Here is a 22,346-nt window from a genome sequence, read left to right on the forward strand (position 1 = left end):
GAGTTACTTGTTCTGGCTCTTAGTAAAAATACTTTCTTGGAACCTACCACGCCCTGTTGTGTGTGCTCATGGAGAGCGCTGTTGTGGTGCCACACCCCCTCCCTCCTTTGTGCTTCTGTGTCACCTCCTGTAGGATGGGTTCTCTCCCTCACTGTGCGAGTTTGATGGTCTTCTCTTGTGTTTTCATAGTCTCCCTTGACAGCATGTCTGTGCCATCACTACACTTTGAGTGTTTTGCTAGGAGTGCATGGAACAGCTTGTGTACCTTTAACCCCTAGAATATCTGGACATGAATGCTAATTGATTTCTACATCAGTGAAAGAAGTTATAGTGAGGAGTCAAACCCTTCTAAACACATTCTGTGTCCAAAGTAAAAATAGCCACTTCTAAGAGTTACATCATTTTCTTTTTTTCTGGTTAGTAATTTCTTGTTTAGTCTGCAAATATAAATTAGTCGGATTTAATAGCCTTATGTAGACTGTAGTGAGTCTAATAAAAGAACAGGTTTGTCTTGAATCCTTACTATGAAGGAATTTTGTTCAGTTCCATTTATAACCCTGTAATTTCTGCAGTTTTTTGACTACTTAGTTTTGCAGAGTTCATGCTACTGTGATGTCTTTGGAAGCTGGCCTTGGTTCCTCCATTTTGCTTGTACATTTCCTGGGCATTCTAATTACCACATCCCTCCCTTAAATAACCCACATTCTTGATTATTGAGAGTAATGGTGGGTAGCAATAATAACTGAATGTCATTTACCAAGCCTCAAATTGCACCTTAAAAATCATTAAAATTTCCCCTTCTTTGGAAGTCAGCCTGGAAGAGTGAGGAAAAACACCTTAGGAAATTTAGATTCTAGCCTTGCTTCCTCCCGTCACAACACTTTTGTATTCAGTGTGAGCCGTGTGCAGCAGTAATAGGAAGGTTTTTCTGAGAAGTGGTTAGGCAGAAAAGGGCCAACAGAGCTTAATTGTTTCTAAAAATTGAAAACCCAGCTCCTTGACATATACTTTACAAAATTATGCCAGTGGTTTTTCTTAATGTCAGACTTATTTTTGTAAGGTGGTGAGTGAGTTTGTTGGAAAAAACAGGGTGGACAAGATGGCTCAGCGGTAAGGCACTTGTCTTGTGGGCCTGATTTCCCTATTTCAATCCCCAGAATCCATGTGAAGGAAAGAACTCACTCTACAAAGTTATCTTCTGACCCTTACATGCATATCATGGCACACACACATCCCACCCCATACATACATCATGCAAATATGATAGTATTAGTTCAGCAATAAGCATGGTCATTCAGGTATCTCTGTGGTAGAGTCCTTCACATATATGTTCAGGAATGGTCTATCTGGTTCCTAAGATAGTTCTGTTAGTAATTGAGAAATCTCCAGGCTGCTTTTATAAGTGGCTTTACCACGTTATATTCCCTCTGGGAATGAGTCAAGGTTCCTGTTTCCCTTGGTAGCATTTGTTGTCTGGGGTGGGGGTCCCTGAAAATACTACAGCTGGAAGGGGGATGATCCACCTGAGGCAAGAAGGAAATCTGATTCAACACAACTTAGTCAGCCTGTGTTGGTTCAAACTTCTCATCTGACCCTGAGTTTATTTTTAATGTATTTAAGCATAGCACAACTTTGGGAAAAAGTTTCCTTGTGACAGTTATCACACAAAGCTTAAGGCATGACTACATTGAAACTCCATTACAAAGTCCATGTCTTTGCAAAGTGCCTGTACCTCTTTCATTCGAATGCATTCTGTTGACTGAGGAACAATGCTCAGGATAAGGGTCTGCAGTAAGCACAGTAGTGGACTGTTTTGCAAAGTTCATGGGACCTCATTCATAAAAATGGGTTCTATTGACTAAGAAACATAATAGTCTGGGGGGTTTCGGTGAGGCTTGGCTCTACAGATAGCAAAAGATCACCAGCTTATTAACTACGTCCAACTCCAGGCTTCTGGGTGGAGAACAGATGTAAATCCCTTCCATTGAAGAAAAAAGCCTGCCAGTTTAACTTTCCTGGTTTCTGTAGTGTTATCCGGGAGCAGGAGGACCTCATGCCTTCTACAGTTGTCCTTTGTTTCGTCTTGATAGCCTCTGACAGGGGTGAGGTTCTATGAGAGTTTTATTCACCAACGTAACAGTCTACAATTATCTGGAAGAACAGCTTCTGAGGCATTATTTTAATTACATTAATTGATGTCAGAAGACTTGCCAGCCATGGGCAGCACCGTTCCCTGGATTTGGAATCCTGAGCTGTGTAAAAGTGGAGAAACAGTGCTGAGCACTAGCCTGCTTTCATTAAGTCATTGCTCTGTGCTCTTGACAGTTTCCTGCTGCCTTCAATGATGCACTATGAGCTGGAATTAGTAGCCAAGTAAACTTTTTCTCCCTTAAGTTGCTTTGGTCAGGAGAATTTTCTTTCAGCAACAAGAAAGGAAATTAAGACAAGAACTTCTGATGTTTTAATTAGAGTTTTCCTGATGACTAAAGATCGTGACTGAAAAATTCCAGCACCAGGCATGGTTGAGCATGCCTAAAGTTCAAATAGACAGCCGTTGGTTACCATCAAGGTTTGCATGCACTGCTGCACCTTTAAGACATGCGGTGCTGGTACCATGAAAGCTAGTCCTCGGGGAGAGAGGCCTTCAGGTCAGTTCTAGCTCAGGGGCTTCACAAGCTGTGTCAAGTGCTGAGACTAAGTTGGTTCCTGGAGGTTAGTGTCTCAGCTTCCGTCTGTCCTCTTCCTGATCTCTGCTAATCTGGTTATAAGAGTCTGTGTGTAACTTGAGGTCTGTCTTTTGTGCTGTTTGCTCTGTGAAGCCTTGGTCAGCTCCTTTACCCAAGGTCACTGTCTGCTGAGCCATAGTGTCCGCCAGATGGGCTACAGTTACCATTTAAAATAAAAACATGGCTTCCCTTCCACCCTGCCAATTTTTTATAGGGCAAGAATCATATCTTGTTTTTCTTGCCTCTTCTGTTGTATAGTGGATGCTTAATGTGTGTGTTTTAAATGAATGGTAGTAGATTCAATACTGTTCAGGTGCCCAGGCCAGTCCTGGGTTGAGAAATTCGCATGGGGGCTGGCTGTGCTTGAGGACTTCCTTACAGCCTGGGCGGCTTTCCCAAGGTACTGTAGAAATCAGGCTTTAAAGATGTCTTTGTTATGTCTCACTTTATATAGTAATAAAGCCCAGCTGCTGGCAGACAGATAGCTTAAAATGCTTCTATTTTGCATAAAATGGTGCTGGAGAAGTGCCAGAACCCGTGTGATTCCTTTTGTTTCTAAATCATTTGTGTGTTGTAGTGAGTGAAAGAAGGGTTCTTTTTCCCTGTGGCGAGCAGAGCTTCAGTCCTCCAGGGTTGTCCTTCCTACAGCTCCTTTGTCAGCCCGAGAGAACTAAAGCAAGGTTTTAAAGATGGACACAGATGTTTACTTGCTAAGTAGCTGATTCAGATTCAGTTTCTGACAATGGAAAAGAGAACTTATTTTTGCCTGAAAAGAAATAAAATTTTACTCAAACTTGTAACTATAAAACACAATCAAAATAAATTATAATGCTACTGGGGAGATGCGGTTGTCATCCTGTTAACAATTAGGCTTTTGAAAATAATCTCTGTGTTGTACACAACATACATCCAGCATTATATATATTTTTATGCTCAGTAATCTCTTTTCACAACTTTTCTTATGGGTGCTTTTTGCAACGTTCAGGATAGAATTCAGGAACCCACATATGGTAGGAAGCCATTCTCCACTAATCTACACCACATCTTGAAGACACAACTTAGTGGCTCTTCAGCATTCCCATAGATTTGCCATGTTTGAAAACCTATTTTGCCCTTATCCTCTGGGCTGTTTTAATTTTAATTTTAATTTTTTTTCTGACTATAGAAACAGATTACTGTGTACATTGAGGTGTAGTTTCTCAGGATTAGATACATATGTCTAAGATGTTCTCTGAAAGCATTTTAACAAAATTTTAAAGCTCAAAAGCAGTGGAAAAATGGCTTTATTCTCAGCAAAAGATCTGCTATGTTATATAAGATCTCTGACAACAGGAGTCTTTATTGAACATAAACTCACAGAAGTGTTTACAGAGATGACCAAATTTAGAGGGCAATCCAGAATATACATTTCTTTGACTGTGAATTTTTCTCTTCTACTTACTGACTGCATCATTAAAGTAAACTTAAAAATCTATTTACTGCCAGTGTGCGCATGCATGTACTTTGCATATATGCAGTGACATTTACATGGTGGTCTGAGGACAACTTTCAGAAGTCCTTTCTCCCCTTCCACCTTGCTGAGGTAGGGTAGCTCTTGTTTCTACTGCTTTGCTGTGTGCTTCAGGCTGTTTGCTGTGGTCCAGGGGGCTTTCAGCCTAGTTTCTTTCCTCTCTCCCAACTCTGTGGGATTATAGATGCACAGCACCACATTAGGTTGTTATCTTGGTTCCAGGGATGGAACTCAGGTCATCAGGCATGCATAGCAAGTGCTTCTGTCAAACTGGGAGCCAACTCCCAACGCTGAATTTCATGTCTAAGCTGTCTACATTTCCTTGAACTTTTTCCTGTTGGGATATAATCTTACTGTTTTGTAAGAGTTCTTTTTATATATTAAGTTCTACATATAATTCTTTTGTTTGTTTGTTTGTTTGAGACAGGTTTCTTTGTGTACATGCCCTCGTTGTCCTGGAACACGCTTTGTAGACCAGGCTAGCCTCAAATTCACAGAGACCCACTTGCCTCTGCTAAGCTTAAAGGTGTGCCTCACCATGCCCAGGTAAAGAAATTGTTTTAATAGTTCAAAAATAATTGAATAATTGAGCAATATATATGTTTCAACCTAAAAATTAACATTTTTATGTTGGCTGTAATTGTTTCCCAAGTTTCACTGTGTTTTTTGAGACTGGGTCTTGCTGTGTAGCTTTGTTGGTTTAGATCTTGCTGTATAGACAAGTTTGGCCTCACACAGCAGTCCCATGCCCCTCCATCCAGTGCTGGATCGTAAGCATACCCATCATACCTGGCTGTTAAGCATGCAACACCTATACATTTTTATGTGACTTCATATAGAGACTCTTTAGTTTCTAGTCTACTGTTTTCTTCCAGCAAATGTTCTTCCCATCTCAAAGGAAGATAAATATTTTTGTAGTCTCATATTTTAAAATTTAACATTTAAAATCCATCTGGAGTTTGATTTTAACGTGCTGTGAAAGCGGGGATTGTCTGTGGAATGATAGACTCATTTTCAGATTCTTGAGCTCAGTTCTTGTTTAGTTTCATGTTCTATGGCTAAAATCATGGAGTAATTATATATTTTGGGGATGTCACTTCTCTGACCCTGACCCTTCATAAAGTTACTAACATACCTTGGGTTAGCTGATTTGCATCAAGAAATAATTTTGTTGGTCTTAACTCTGCTTTTCAGTTGGAAGTAATTGGATATACAATGTTACATTTAACTTCTGGCCCCTTTCAGCATGAAATTCCATCATTCAGAGGTCCAGTCCTTATAACCTATGTGGACTATCATATAAAATACCCATTAAGCAGAAATAGAAAAAACACATTGTTTGATAACATTTTTCTTTATAGTTAATTGGAATTAATGTTAGAAACTATATGTGTGATTTAAAATGTATTTATTTTTTCAATGTATAAAAATGCCAAATGATTATATTACTAAGTTAGTATTTCTGTAGTTCTGGGTCGAAATCTTTGCCTGTCGTAGGTATTTTATACAGAAATTTTATTGATGAACACTAGAGTTTTAAAGCCTGTCTTAGCATCTTTTTGAAATAAAAAAGTAATGATAAAATGAATTTATCCATAGCTTAAATTTCTCTTATTTAATCTAAATTGTATCCAGTGTTTCTGATGTGATTAAATTAAAGATAAGTCACTCAAACAGCTACTGGATTTCTTTAGATCATGCTGGTATGTAGGTTATGTATTTCTGAGAGACAAGATCAAGCTCTTCTCTCTTCTGTTTGGACACTAACCATAGGTAAAGGTCGGATTTTGAGAGCCTAAAGAAATACACATATCCTTCATTTTCTAACTCAGAAGCTCAGTAGTTTTCTAAATAATTCTCTTATATCTAAATTGGCATCTGCCTGCTATTTAAACACTGGCACAAACTGACTTTTTTTCCTATAAATCAACACTTCTTTTTTTTTTTTTGAAATTTGCTGAATTTCAGTACATAAATTCCCAGTACTGGAATTTGAGAGAAACATTAAACCATCTAATTTAGCAAGTAATATGGTTGAATGAGGAGGAATGCTTTTCTCGGGCCATGCCAGCTCTCCTGTTTTATAGGGAGGTTAGGAGTGAGCTGGGCGTGTCTGTTTGCATTCAGAAAAGGATGCTTTCCGCCTTGTCTTGGGAAGCCAGCCAAAGACTGGCCTATTGAGGACTCAGCTTTCTGGTCCTTAAGGTGCTGGGAGTAAAGGAGAACAGAAGTCACAGCTTGGAGCAGAGTGATGCTTCTCCCTCTGGATTTTTTTTTTTTTTTAAGGATTCTGTCGACCACTAGGGGGCTTCAGTTGCCTGCAATGAAAATCACAGCTCCATAGGCACTGTGGGCTGTTTTCACATTTCATTTCAGGAGACTAATTTCATTTTAGGAGTCTTGACTTTGTGTGGGAGATGAAAGAGGCAGTTCTTGCAATTGGTGTTTGGGGGTTATCATCTCTCACCATCTTGGTTTAGAGATGAGGAATGTTGGGAGGACCTCTCCGGGCTGAACTAGCTCTAAAGCAGCAGTCAGTATTAGAACCCAGTCCCTCCTCTTCTCAGTTAGCTCTGCCTTCCAGTGACACCAGCGTAGCTCCTACTTCTATGCAGGCATGTCACAGGGTCTGTGGCACTTACTGTATATGGGCCCCAGAAAAGGTACAGCGTTTATAGCGTATAGGAATGTTGTTGATTATGTTGGTTGCTTTTGTCTTTGTGAAACAGTCTTTACTGTATAGACCAGCTTGGTTGGGAATTCAAGTTTCTCTTGCCTCAGCTTTTTGAGTGCTGAAATATTGTGTTTATAGTAGGTAGATAGTGAAGTGGTTGCTGGGGGTCATTTTATAGGAAAGACTGAGCAGTGGGATAATTTATTCTCAACCCAGTTGAGCTTTTATGTTAATAACATGACTGTTTGCAATGATACAGAATTGGAGAGATTTAAAGTTTCTTCTGGGTTTAGTAGATCTCTGTCTCTCCCTCTCCCTTTCTCTCCCTCCCTCCCTCCCCTTCCCCCTTCTCTTTCCGCCACAGATTAATAGTTCTAAGAACTATTAATTATGAATAGGGACAATCAGTGGATACATCTACAATGCAACCCCAGCATGTGAGGCTCAGGGATAATTGTGGAATAAGGGATGGAAATATTGTAAGAGCCAGAAGACCAGGATACTGTTAGTGTCTTGTAGACACAACAGGGAGGCTGTATCCCTGAAATCCTAACAAGGAGAGTGCCTAAAGAAGACCTATATAATGGAAACACCAGTTGATGCACCAGTATAGATGGGGAAGTATCACAAGGCCACATTCCTACATGAAGAGCTACAGGGGACCCATGGTTGCTAAAAGAGAGAGAATCAGTCTCTTAAAGGGACAAGCTCTCTGATAAGTTATCCAACCCAAAGAGGTTAGTCCTAAACATATATACAGACAAGTAACACTAAAAGTACTCAAGAGTTTTTTTTTTATGTGTGTGTGTGTCTAAAACAGTAATAATTTAAGATCTCATGAAGTTGAGAGGAAGTGGGGGGTCATGGGAAGAGTTACAGTGGGTGATGGAGGGGTAGAAATGATGTAAATATAGGACTAATATATGAAATTCTTAAGAAAAATTTAAAAAGTAAGAAAAAATAGCGCCGGATAGTACCAAAATTGCATGGTGAACTGCAGAGATGACTTAGTGATTAAGAGCACTGGTTGTTTTTCCAGAAGACCTGGGTTTGGTTCCTAGCACCCATGTGATGGCACAAAACCATCTAACCCCAGGTCCAGGGGAGCCAGTTCCTTCTTCTGATCTCCAAAGGCACCAGGCATGCACATGGTACAGAGACATACATGCAGGCAAAACACTCATAAACATAGAATAATAATACTCAAAATAGCTTGGTATTGGCACAAATATAGATCAACAGAATGGAACAGAGATCCTGATATAAACCCACACAGCTATAACCATTTGGGTTTTGACAGAGACGGTATAAATACCCAGTGGAGAAAAGCATTCCTCTTCAAACATGTCATTGAGAAAATTGGATAACCAGGTGTAGAATAAAAATAGATCCCTATATCTCACACTGTGTAAAACTCACACTGTGTAAAACTCAACTCCCGATGAATCAAATATATTAACAGAAGACCAGAAATTCTCTAACCACTGGGATAAAAGTAGGAAAAACAGTTCAAGATAGAGGAACAGGCAAGGACTTTCTTGGTAGGACTCTAGATGTTTAGGAATAAGGCCAACATGGGACACATGGAATTTTATGAAATTAAAAAGTTTCTGTATGTCAAAGAAAACAATTGAACAAAGAGCTAACTTACATAATGGGAGAAAATCTTTACTAGCTATATGTCTGACAGGTTAAATACAAAGATCTGAAACAAAACAAAGAGAAACTAAACAATCACACCAATAAAACGGCTAATGAAATGAACTGATGGATCTCAAAAGACGAAATACAAATGTTCAATAAACATTTCAACTTCATTAGCTATCACAGAATACAAATCAAAATTACTTAGATTCCATCTTACTCTAGTCAGAATGCTAGTTATTAAGAAAACATAACAAATGCTGTTAAGTGTGTAGACAGCAAGGAATCCTATGTGCTCCTGGTAAGAAGGTAAAATAGTTTACTACTATGGATATGGATTTGGCAGCTTCTCAGTAAACTAAAGTTAGATTTACTGTGTGAATCGAACTTATCCAAAGGATTCCACGTCAATACACTTCAGAGACGCTTGCACCATTGTTCATTACAGCACTATTTACAACAGCTAAGTTTTGGAACTTATGTAAATGTTCAACAACAGACAGAATGTAAAGGCCAATATGGCAGTATGTGTGCAATAGAACTTTTTCCAGCCAACAAGAATGAAGTCATGTCATTTGCAGGAAAACTGATGCAAGAACAAGATAAATCATATTAAGCTAATTCATTGTCTCCAAAGGCAAATTTGTGTTTTCTTCTCATTTATCATTTCTAGATTAATGTAGATACATAAAATCTGGTATGTATATATGACATGAAAGTGGGAGTTAAATTATCTAGGGGGACAAATGGGAACTAACAGGACAGGGCACATGGAGCTAGCTAGCAGATGGTTCAGGGGACATATGCCCCACATACAGCAATATGTATATGGACATTTAAAACAATAAAAAGGCAAAATATTGTTATTAATCAAAGGCCAGTGTAGGACATATAACAAAAACCAAAAGAACTCATATATTAATGCCAAATGGTTTAGGACAACATTGATTTTTTTCTATGACTACCAAGGAACAAGAAAATACAGTATTTCCTTCAGCTGCTTTTTATAGTATGTTGAGAGAAATGTGCAAATTTAATTTCTACACATTGCATATTAAAATCAGCCATAATGTATATATGAAGCTATGTATGACATGGAAATTTCAGAGAGAACAGAGATAAAGGGGCCTTAGGAAAAAAGAGTTAAAACCCTTGTCTTTATCTATTCTTTACTGCTATTACAGAATTCCAGAGACTGGGTGACTTAGAAAGGAAGGAAAAGTTTTGACTTATGCTTGTGGAGGCTCAGGAGTCCAAGATTGAGGATATATACCTGGTGAAGACCTTCTTGCTTCAGTATCTCAGGGTGACATTTCAGGATGTGCAGGAAGAGAGGGAAGGTGGAGGGAGGGAGAGATTGACAGTGATACTCCTTTTCTCTCAGATCTTTCATAATTAGTCTTAATCTGTGAGGGTAAGCACTCATGAACTAATGACTCCTCTGAGGTCCCCTATCTGAGGGATGCATTCAAATGGTAGTAGACAGCGAGGAAAAGGAATTATATGAATAAGAATAGTGATGGAGCAAGAGCTAGTGCACAGGACAGTGGCCTTTTCTGTCTAGGAATGGGGAGAGAAGAAAAGACCAAGTCATAGAGCTCCTTGCATAGGAGCGTGTTAAGGAAGCCTTGAGAGGTCCCATGTGGAAAGAATTAGTCCCATGAATCCAGAGAGGAAAGAAAGGAAGAGAGAACATACCTATCTTCAAGACTTCTTAGCAGTTCTCCAATGTCTTTGGTGTGGCTGTCCCAGCCTTGAGGTCACTTCATGGCTGTCCTGGCCTTGGGTTACTTCTTGACTGTCCTAGACTTGTTCCTTATCTCCAGCTAGAAGTCTAGTCTCCTTTCTTACTCCATTGTTGCAGGTGGGATTCACATGCAGGATGTGGCAATGACAAGTGGCATCTGTACTGTGGATTAAGATCAGTATTCAGGATCAGAATTTGCCATGTAATTAGATACCTTTGGTAGCAAATGTAATACATTTTAATGTTTATTCAACTTCTGTAATACATCTTAACAGTGGGCGTACATCTGTAAATATAGATAAGTTTGAAACATTAACATTGGGTCTTTGAAATAAATCTTATTTTTATATTTATTTCTTTAATGATATATAAAGCTGAAATGAGTAAAAATGTCACCTGTCAAGGCTGATCATTTAACTGTGTCTTGTATTTTCTTGTACCTTATAGTGATTTGAAGGGTGTGATAGTGACTCTCAGTGATGATGGTCACCTGCAGTGTTCATATCTTGGGACAGACCCTTCTCTGTTCCAAGCTCCAAAAGTTGAATCAAGAGAGCTCAACTATGATGAACTTGATGTAGAGTTGAAAGAACTGCAGAGAATCATCAAAGATGTAAAATCTCAAGGTATCAAATTTGCAGTTTTTATTATAAATTTTTAATGTTAATTATAAAATTCACCTTATGTTGTATGTGCTATTGTTTTGTAAATATTAGTTAAATCTCACTCCTAGGCTTAGTTCAAGACTTTGAATAAAGCATTGTTCTTTAACATACAAGGTCCCTGTGTTGACTCTGTATATATAGGTGGCTGCTGAGAACTAGTCTTATTGAAGATAATATTTTGGTTAATGTGTTCCAGGGACAGCTCCACCTAGACTTTGAGTATGTTGCCTTCCCAGTGAAGGTCAAGTACCTCTCAGTGGTTTTAGGCTGTGAGAAGAGCCCTGAATCTCAGTCAGTCATTAACTTACAACATCCTTGGTTTCACTTGCTTCTTTGAAAAGAAATCCAAGTAGTATATGAATTGCCACTTTGTTACTAAAAATGTAGTAATTTGCAGCTTAGATGATATAATTGATGTTTGGAGTTAATTAGCCATCCAAATGGAGTGTAGCCTGTGATACTCTGATTTCTAATGACGAAGGGACTGGTGATATTTTCAGTTCTCAAGTTTTGAGTAACTCAATGTTATTTTATGTTGGGACTCACAAGGGTGTAATTTTATTGTAAATTAAAAGGAGAAACAAAACACCAATCCTGCAGCTCATGTTGGACATGTGAAAATCATTACTCTAAGTTCCCTTTTCAGGGTCAGGTAAAAGTATTTTCTTAATGAGAAAAAATATGGACCATTTTCACATAAAAGAAATGTTAAAACGAGTAGGAATAATAAAAGAAACGGAGCATCAAAAGCCAACCAAAGCAACAGAGCCAATCTTAATCCTGGCCCGTTTACTTCGCTAGGTTTATATATTTTTGATCTCTATTGCCAGGATTATATTCTTCTGGTTTTTAGGAACTGAGATGATATATTAAAATAGGAATATTAAAAGTAAAGATGTTATGCTTTGGCTTCACACGTTCTTATAGAAAGTTTTCAAAGTAAACCATTGAAATGGAGATCTCTAAAGGCTCTTGTCAGCACTGCCTCGTCAGATGGGAAGCGATGAAAATGAATGCACCAGGCTGCAGTATACAGATTTAAGTTTCTAGTTTTGATGCCAGTATTTTGGAGGATGAGTGGAATTATAATCTTTGTCCTTTTAGGATGTAATTGGGGAAGGTATACGCACGCACGCACACACACACACACACACACACACACACACACACACACACACGAAACATGAAGTTTCTCAAATTTATTAAATAATGTGGGTTTTATTTAAAGTTTTTGTCTTGTGATATTTGCCCCTTCCACAAGCAATGACTAATAGTAGTTTAATTAACATGAATTATGTAAATTGTTCAATAATCCCTTACAGGTAATTATTGTCTCCTAGTAGTAATAGTGATGCTCTTTAGTGAAAAGATTTTGATGTTTTGCTTGTCATTTCCTTGATCCTTTTATATATCTTGAAATAGCTTCTTTTACATATATATTATTTATTTTTGAGAATTTCATAATGAATACCGTATTTATATCAGTTTATACTCTTACTTTTCAAACTCCAGCTACTCCCATGCTCTCTCACTCTTCAAATCCATGACCTCTTCTCCTTTATTTATAAGTATTATTAACACACACGCACACGCACACGCGTGCACACACACACACACACACACATAAATTTAGCCTGTTAAGGTCATTTAGTTTGCTCATATGCATTTGTGTTTAGGTCCAACCTGTTGGGATTAGATCACCTATCTCAGGGCTTGTTCCTGGACAAGACCCAGATGTCTCAGCAGCCATTGATTGACTGTTTTATCTAGGGGTAGGCCTTGTGAGATTTTCCTAGCCAGGTTGGCATGTTACCTGTTAGTATCATTGTGCAATCTTGTTTAGGCAACCATATTGTTTAGATCTTATCTTATAGGTGCAGCTTTCCTGTGATATATAGAAGACACTGTCTAGCAACAGGAATCTCAGTCCTCTGTTTCCGACAGTGGAAACCTTCTTTTCCACAATGTTCCTTGAGCCTTAGCTTTAGGGATGGTTTTGTAGACATAGTAGTTGGGATTGGGCTCACACTCTTGCTCTGCATGCTTTCCAGTTGTGGATTTCTGCCTGATCTCTGTCTGCTGCAAAAGGAAGCTTCTTTGATGAGAGAAAGTTACACTTATTTGTGGATTTAGGGATAAGATTTTGGATACAGTTGGAAGTTTCACTATTTTAGCAAGGTGGCAGTCCTGGTTCTCCCTTCAGCTCCATGACCTCAGCAGCCATGGGGAGTTGCCTGGTTTACAGTACCAGGCACAATTGCCTCCTATTAAGTGCACCTTAAGTCCACTTATGTTGCTCTTGGATATAAGTGGCATATTGCACTGTTGGGGACATTATGCTGTGCTGATCATGTAAACTTTAGTGCTGGGAAGGACTATTGGTTATTTGTTTATCTTGGCAACTTGAGTAACACCTTAAGATATAACAAGAATGAGTCTTGAGGGAAGAGGCTTCCAGATCATTTCCAGCTCAATTCTTCCAAGTCTTGTGTCTGAAGTATGTGGTGTCTTTAGAAGTAGTGTCTTGTTTTCAGGTTCTGGGAGGCACCCCAGGGCCATGGTAATAGATGTTTTTTTGTCTTCAGAGTCTCTTAAACTCCCACACCTCAGTAGAGGTTTCCATGGCAGGCATGGATTTTTGCTAGATGGTATGTGGGCCTTGTGGCCAACATCATCACCACAATTGGTATAACTTCATTCAAACTATGTATACATGTATGAACACATTTACACTTGATATATATTTATTTTTAAGTAAGTATATAACAATAGCGGTTCCTTACAAATATCCTTAGTATTATTTACTGTCCCCCTCATAGTGCCCACCTTGCTAACTTCCTAGTTTAGTCATCACTTCCATTTTTGCATTTCCCCTTGATAGTATCTATATCATTCTATTCCTTCTCTCTAGAGCTACCCACTCTCTGCCATGATGCCTTTTTATTTTATGGTTACTACACTTAACTCTAGATTATATTACTTAAGCTAGGGATGAAAGTTGATTTTTTTTTTACATAACCTCAACATTTGGTTAATGTTTGAACTTCTTTGTACTTTTGTGCTACCGTTGTTTGGTTTTATTACTAAAAAAGAAACAAAGAGAAACTTTTAAGACATAGAAGATTTTACTCTACTTTATTTCTAGACATAAAGAATATTTAGTCTTCTGTTCCTTTGTGAAAGTTTGATATCCCTGTTCATCTAAATACTTTTAAGTATAGGAAGTGACATATTATTTCATTATAGATCATGAAAAGTCAAAATGCTGAAGTTCTGGATGACCTCATTGTTCATTTTAACGATACTTCAGTACAGTGGCTTTTAAAAATAATTTGTTAAATAAATATTTAAAAATTAAAATATTTTGTACAATATATTTTGATCACAGTTTCTACTTCCCATCTCCTTCGACATCTCTGCCCATCCAGCTCCATGTCTTCTTTCTCTTTCTTTAGAATAAAAAAAAAAAAAAAACAGGCAAATATAAAACCCAAATAAGCCAAAATGAAAAAAGAAACAAAAGGAAGACAAAACACAAGAATCACACACACACACACACACACACACACACACACACACACACACACACCCCAAAAACAAAACAAAACAAAAAAACCCACCAAAACCCATAAAAACACAAAGGAAGACAAAACACAAGAATCACACACACACACACATACACACACCAAAAACAAAACAAAAAAACCCACCAAAACCCATAAAAACACAAAATTGGAAACCATAATATACAAGCAAAATACCGGTAAGATGAAAGATGCCCAAACAAAGCAGTATGAGATAGAAATTCTATAAAAATACCATTGAGTTCATTTTGTATTGACCATCTACAACTGGGCATGAGGCCTACCCTTAAGTGTGGTTTACATACCCTGTGAGACTCCATTGGAGAAAACTGTCTCCTTTGCAAGCAGATGTCAGTTGAAGATAGCTTCTTCGTTAGGTGTGGGAGCTTGTGTCCACTTCCCCCTCTTGGCCCTGGGACTCCATCTGACTTGAACTTGGGCAGACTGTCTTCATGCTGCTGCAGTGCCACGTGCATGCTACCACAGTCTCTGTGAGTTCATATGTGTGTCAGTGATGTTGTGTCTGGAAGGCACTGTTTCCTTGGTGTCCATCTTGTCTGGCTCTTATGATCTTTCTGCTTTCTTTTCTGTCTAACTCCCTGAGCCCTGAGGGAGGGGTATGATGAAAGCATCCTTTAACTTAAAAAATAAACGTGCATTGTTTTGTGGGCTATATTCCACACTTAAAGCTTTTAAAAACTTTTTCAAAGAAAGGGTTGCAGGAAAATCTAAAGCCAATATAAAGAAGATATTTTGTTGCACACATGGTGTATATGTATTCTGTATTTTGAAGCTAATTTTATGTGTGTGAGTTATATAAAGAATATATACAAGCATGAAATTATAGCAATAATTTCTGTGCATATGGGACACTTTTGAAATTCAGAGTGCTAGTATGACTCCTGCCAAGTATTTTCATTAGGAAGAGTCAACAATACCTTTCAGTGGGAACTTTGAAGAGATGGATTTCCATATGACTTAAGCACTTGATCACACACTCTTTACCTAGTGTGTCCATGAAGCCCTGGATATGGCATTTAAGAGAAGTACCAACAGTGTGATTTCAGAGTGCAAACAGACATGGGCAAAATAAATATGTCTGTATCCCATTTGAAATATGTGTGGGCTGGCTTAGTTGATGCTATCTCCACGGTCTGGGAACAGTTGAACTTGGTTTGTTCATTCCCGCTTGTGTGTGGGTTCATGTAACAGAATGCCAGAACATAGCAGCTTAAACAGAGGAGAGGCTCATTTGTTTCTCTTGTAAAAGAAGCCGAGTAGTAGGCAGTTCAGGGTTGGCTCCACAACTCCTCAGGGATTTTGATCCTTCTAGTCCAGCATCATGTCTTGGTTCAGGAATGCTTCTGGAACTTCTGCCTCACATCTGCAGTTGAGTCAGCCCCTACAGGAGCTTTCCTGGAAGCCACACCCTAAGCAGCTTCAGCTTTTATCTCAGTGACCCTTGCAATCTGCACAACAGGCCGTAAAGTTAAGTGGGGTTTGTTGATGGCTGGTCTGCTAGACAAAATTGAGCTGCTTTTAGTGAAGAAGGTGAAGAATGCTTATCAAATAGCCAGTTAAGAGCTGTTTATATTCTTACTAGATTTAGAATTTCCTTTCCAGGCTTTGCTGTAGTGAGGAAATCACCTTGTGATGATTTAGGACAGTCCTTCTGTGACACCTGAGTCAACGGGATTGACCCTGTGTTTTCAGCCTTCCATCCTCAATGCGTGCGGACCTTTCCCTTTTAGAGATCTTGGGTAGCTGTAGATGTTCTAAACGCTGTGTGCAGATAGGATTTCCAGACAAGAGGACTGTTTGTCAGAATCCCCCTTTTAGGGAAAAAACAGCCTTCCTGAAGGCATATATCTCTACTGCCCAGCCACTGTACCATTGATGATAATATTAAGAGCTGTGTTGACACCTAGAACAACCTCCGTGGAGCCAGGAGAGGAACCTTTTTCTGCAATGAAGTTGAACACTTCAACAAATACAGTGCTTGGTCACAGAGAGGAAGGGGGGAAGAGTGGCTGTTGGCTTCTCAGTCAATGATCTGATATGTATGTTCTTGTTGTGCACATATGTATTTAAACTTAAAATATGTTATTTAAGCACATATGTGTGTGAATATGCATAAATATATTCATATTTTACTCATATATATAAATATAAATTGTTTCTTATTTAGGATGACTTGCTTTTTCTCATAGTCCTTTGTGCAACATAAACATTTAAAATTAGGGAAATAGTATGCATTTGTTAGTCTACTTTCTGTTATAACAAAAGGCTTGAAGCTCAGTATTTATGAAGGCAAGTTTTATTTAGTCAACAGTGAGAGATTTAAGGGCATGAATCCAAGACTGGCTTTTGTTTAGTAGTACTTCATAGACATTGGCTTGGTAGAGGCAGAAGTATGTGTGAGGGAAAAAATGCATCACAAGCTAGGCACACAGAAATAAGTGAGGGCTAGATCTGCTGTTCATAACAAGCCTCTGTTGGAACTAACTGGGGTCACAGGAATGCTGCATCAGTTTCTTCTGAGGACAGTGCTTTCACTAACTGAAGGACCTCCTGACAGGCTTCATGTTTAAGATCTTGCCACTCTTTAGGACTAAAGAACCTGAGACCAAGCTCCAAAGAGTGACTTTGAGGGACTCAGTCAAATTGCAGCTAAATCATATGTATATGTCTGTGGTATACGTATGTTTATGTAGTATATGTGTTTGTGGTATATGTATGTGCATGTAGTATATGTATGTGTCTGTGGTATAGGTGTTTATATACATGTGTATGTGGCATATGTATGTATATGTCATATGTATGTATGTATATTAGCGTATGTATATGTGCATGTGGTATCTGTATGTATATATATGGTATACTATGTGGTAAAATAGTTCAGTCATTACTAAAAGGATAAACAGGGAAAACAAATCTCTTTGAACCTAGAACCTAGTTCCAGCCTTTGACTACAGGCCTTATTGAGTTTTGAGTATTTCTTAAAAATATTAAGTCTTATGTACATCTTTTGCACAGATATGTTCATGTTAGATTGTTAAAATATTAACAATATTAATATTGTTTAAAATATTAAGAGGTGTATCTGAATTCATTCATGTCAGTTACACAGGTTTATGAAATTCTTATGGCTTTGACCATTGAATAATGTGGATATTTCATATTTTATTTAATCATCTCCTTATGAAGACACATAGATAATTAAGTTGTTTTATCTTTTGTCAACTATTAATAACAGAGCTTCCTTGGGCATGCCTGTGCATGATACGTTCTTGGGTGTGGAATTGTTAAGTCAGAGAATCTTTACATTTTGCATCATGACAGTCATAGCCAGCTTATCTTCCAATGGGGTGTACTCATTTGCTTATGCTCTCATGAAGGAGGGAAAAACTACAATTCCCAGTACTGGGTGATTATTGACTCAGTATTTAGGCAGTACTGGAGAAGGACAGTTTTTGTTCAAAGTGTTATTGAGGAAAGAATTAGCATAAACTTTTAATTCTGTAATCCATTATATTTTTGACTCATGAGTGTTTGCAATTTGGTTTTTTGATATAAACTGTATAGAGTACAGTTTACTTTATGATTAGATGTATTTTTAATCCCAGGTGTTTGGCCCATGACCGAAAGAGAAGAAGACTTGAAAGTCTTTGCTGTAGTCTCCTCTAGCCTTGATTCTGTGTCTGTAAGTATATTTATGTTTTCTGAATTGTGCTCAAATTGATTTAAATTCTAGGCTTCTTGGTAGGAACTTATGCTGTGAAAACACATTTCAGATTTTGTTACTTTCTAGAGCAGTGTTTCTCCCTCTTCCTAATGCTGTGACCCTTTAGTACAATTTCTCATGTTGTGGTGAACCCCTACCATAAAATTATTTCTTTGCTACTTCATAACTGTAATTCTGCTGCTGTTATGAATTGTAATATAAATATCTGATATGCAGGGTATCTGATATGTGACCCTGTAAAAGAGTCATTTGACCCCCACAGATTAAGAACCTCTCGCTGTTCTAGATGAAAACCATCTCTGTTTTCTTAGTGCCAGAAAAGAGTATCTTGGCAGGATTTGTTTACAAAAGGAGTGAGAGGTGAGGGGGCAGAAAGATTCTTAAACCTTCTCAGTCAGTACTGTATTACTGAACATGTCTTCACCCATCTTTTAGAAAGTTAATGAGATAGGGCTGGAGAGATGGCTCAGTGGTTAGGAGCACTGGATGCCTTTTCAGAAGATTCATGTTTGTTTCTCACCCCCCAAGTAGCAGCTCATTACTATCATTACTTTATTCAGGGGTTGGGGGCAGGGGGAATCTGATGCCCTCTTCTGTCCTCCTTGGGCACCAGGCACACAAACAGTGTACACAAACAGACAAAACACCCTATCCCCACTACCACACACACACATAAAGTAAAAACAAGTAACTCTGGGAAAAAAAGGCTTAGTGAAGTAATGCTTTTGAGTGGTCCCTATCCAGGTTTGATGATTTATAGTCTTTCACATGAGGGCAAGAGTGTAGTATACACAGATAATAATGAGGGCAGCAGTGTAGTGTACTCAGATAGTAATGAGGGCAACAGTGTAGTATACTCAGATAGTAATGAGGGCAACAGTATAGTATACACAGGAAGTTGGTCCAGAAATTATTTTTCCCTCTGCTGGAATCTGCTTTGTGAATTATTACCATTGTCATCATCATCAATTACAGTTTTCTTTTTCCAACATCACCACCACCATCTCTTCCCACATCCCACTACTCATCCTGTGTACTGCTATACCCTTGACACTCACTGTGTATTGGGTGCTCTATATCTATTTGCTCTGTGACTGATGAAAATGGAGAAACAAGAAGGCTGAAAGAGGACTATTCCTCCATATTCTTGTTTACTCTTTCACAGAACACTTTTTTTGTGTGTGTATAATCATGTCTCATTGCTTGAAGTTTGTATGGAATTCATTAAGTTTATATGTATCTCTGTCCAAACTTGATCAGTTTAGTGACAACTTGGACATTTTCTGCATTTAGAGTTGATATTATGTAATTTTGCCTTGAAAATGTGTTTGTTATTTAAGTATCATAGCGTAGTATAGCAAGTAGTTGTCAGAGCCTTGAAAGATTAACTTTTGTATAGCCAGCCAACTCAAATTATGATAAAATCATTTAATGTTGCTATGGTATAGTACATTAGGTGCAGTTAAAAGCAGCAGGGACACAATACGAAGGAAACATTGGCTCAGCTTGCTCACACAGAAGAGGCTCTGTGTGAGACGTTTGCCCTTCAGCAGACACCATTTTTGTCTCTACCTGAAGGGTGTAGTGTGTAGGGACTTAGTTAGCTGACAGATGTTCACACATTTCTTACTTCCTTTTCCTATGTTGGGCACTTTATAGAATTGTTTCTAGGTTCTCTGAAACATAGGCTATTTCGAGTGAGAAATTATTTCTGTCTTTAGGAACATTTTAGTCTATATATTGTAATGTATATTCCTTAATTAATAACGAGTGCTGTTTTTCCTTCATTGGTTCTCTTTACCGTTTCACTTCTCTGTCTTGTACTTCCTGCTTCGTTTCTCTGCCTTATTATATTTCCTGTTTCATTTCTCTGTCTTACTATACTTCCTGTTTCATTTTTCTATCTTACTGTACTTCCTACTTCATATTCCATCTTGCTGTACTTCCTGCTTTATTTCCTGTCTTGTACTTCTGGCTTAATTTCCTCATCTTACTTCCTGTTTCATTTCCTCTGTCTTTCTGTACTTACTGCTTCATTTCCTTGGTCTTACTGTATTTTGTCCTTTTTTGAGATGGGGTTTTTCTGTGTAGCCTTGGCTGGCATTTTTCCCTTAAGAACTTTCTTTAGACTATCATACTTACTCCACTGGAAAACATTAGCCTGACAGTTTATGTGGCTATGGAGCAATGATGTCTTCTTACAGTCATTTCTTTGGCTATAATTTTATGTTCCCCAGATACTACTGTCTTTGAAGTGTCTAGGTGTTTAGACATGGGTTGAAAAGGAAACAGTAAATTTTCTTTCTAGATCTGTGAGCAAATGTGAAGTTATTTCCTGGCTTTAGGTAACACAATATTACAGCATAAAGCATGGATTAATTTTTTGAATCATTATTTTGAAAGCACAAATCTCTGAAACAGAAGTAAATTTTCTATTGGAATAGGGTCTTCTATAGGGGAGACAAGCACAATTGTCTCATCTTCCTCACGGATCAGCTTTTTCTGGGTTCAAATGTGACTTCCTGTGGAGCTGGAAGTAGAATATTGACTTCTCAGCTTTTAATTCTTCTGATGCCCATGACATCATCATGATTTCTATTTAGTAGTTAGTGTGTTTGCATAAAAATCCATATAAAATGTACAATGGATTTGATTTATTCACCGTGCACAGTCATTATAATCTTAGTTGTTCCACAAGAGTCTATATGCATATTATTAGGAAATATATTCCCTCTTGGTTTTACTTTATTCTAGAGTGAAAAATTCCCCCCCTCATATTGTACAACATTATAGGGAATATTTGCCTTACTCTAGTAGGTTATAAGTTCTTTAAGTGGTAGGACCAGACAAGCCAAAGCTAATGCTGATAGATTACCGACTGAACTCTTTTATGAGATGTAGTAGTTAAAGAAAAATGCATTTCCATGTTTAGTTTCCAGGTGTAAGGTCACTCAGTATATCATTAGTCACATGTCTTAGGTACAAATTATTAACTTGAATAAAGCATGCTTTTCACATAATGGTATAGCATAATGTTCCTATGGCAATTACAAGAAGAGATTTGTACATATAAAGAACTAGTTAGTAGCATTAATATTTTCAACATTCAAGTTTACTAGGTTTTCTCGCCCTTCTTTCCTTTTTGATGAGTAGGTTTTAAATACTGTTCATGATTTTTTCCACACGAACATTTTTAAAACATCCTAAAGATGCTTAGACTCTTGTCAGAGTGATGAACCCTTCAGTGAGTATTTTGTGTAATGGTGGGAAATGCTTGTTGCCCCCAATATATTAACTCTGTTCCACTACTGTTGAAGTCAGTAGGAAAACTTTTCTCAATTCTGTGTTTGCAGCAAGCCACTAACATTGAGGTTGGAACCGACTCTGTTCCGTCCATCACAGTGAAGGTATGGTACCACTTTTAAACAATAGTGTGCAGGCAGTACTGTATATTTCATAACCCTTATCACTGCTGTTTTCCTGTAAGTTTATTGACATGTAAAATAAATGCTTCAAATCTGTAGGTTTTCGTCAATCTTGGTAGTGAATGGAAAACCTTTATTGTTCCCTTCAATTATAAAAGTTATAATTACATTTATAGAAAAATTATATATACACAAAAAGGTATTAGGCTTTTCTCATCCCTTATTTAAGAGCATAGCATAATCTGGGCTCCTTTTTCTAGAAATAAGTTTTCTTTATAAGACTTACAAGTCTTATAAAGAAATTGTGTTATTACCCTTTAATTATAAGCCAGTCAGTTGACTGTAGCATCATGTATGGATTGTGAAGGGATATTGGAGAAGTACATGTGTATTAAGAAAATCATTCTTTTATTGTGATTACATATGTGTTTAAAAGAATTCTCAGGCATTTATCTGCTATGACATTAGCTTAAAATGGATGCATTTATGGCAAGAAATATGAAATGAAGAGGCTATAAAGTAGATTAATGACAAATTGATAGTCCTGGAAAAATAGAACATGAATGATGTAGTTTTGGTTCAGAGTTTCAGTATTGTCGCTGTAGAGTTTCAGAGGTAGAATTCAA

The 22,346-nt window shown here is 37.8% G+C and overlaps 1 protein-coding gene across 12 annotated transcripts in view; it reads left to right on the plus strand.

The window, feature by feature from the left end:
* The window catches only part of Bbs9 (Bardet-Biedl syndrome 9), a 408,032-nt gene that overhangs the window by 154,053 nt on the left and 231,633 nt on the right, over positions 1-22,346 (plus strand). For all 12 annotated transcript variants that reach the window (XR_003484647.2, XM_027411687.2, XM_027411681.2 and 9 more), the window contains 3 exons: positions 10,749-10,927; positions 18,177-18,253; positions 21,649-21,702. Coding sequence is in view for 11 of the 12 variants with exons in the window: in XM_027411687.2 (XP_027267488.1) it covers positions 10,749-10,927; positions 18,177-18,253; positions 21,649-21,702 (310 nt within the window). In the remaining variant the exon portion in view is untranslated. The remainder of the gene's footprint in view (positions 1-10,748; positions 10,928-18,176; positions 18,254-21,648; positions 21,703-22,346) is intronic.

Source organism: Cricetulus griseus, chromosome 4, assembly GCF_003668045.3.
Source record: "Cricetulus griseus strain 17A/GY chromosome 4, alternate assembly CriGri-PICRH-1.0, whole genome shotgun sequence".
Classification (NCBI taxonomy): domain Eukaryota; kingdom Metazoa; phylum Chordata; class Mammalia; order Rodentia; family Cricetidae; genus Cricetulus; species Cricetulus griseus.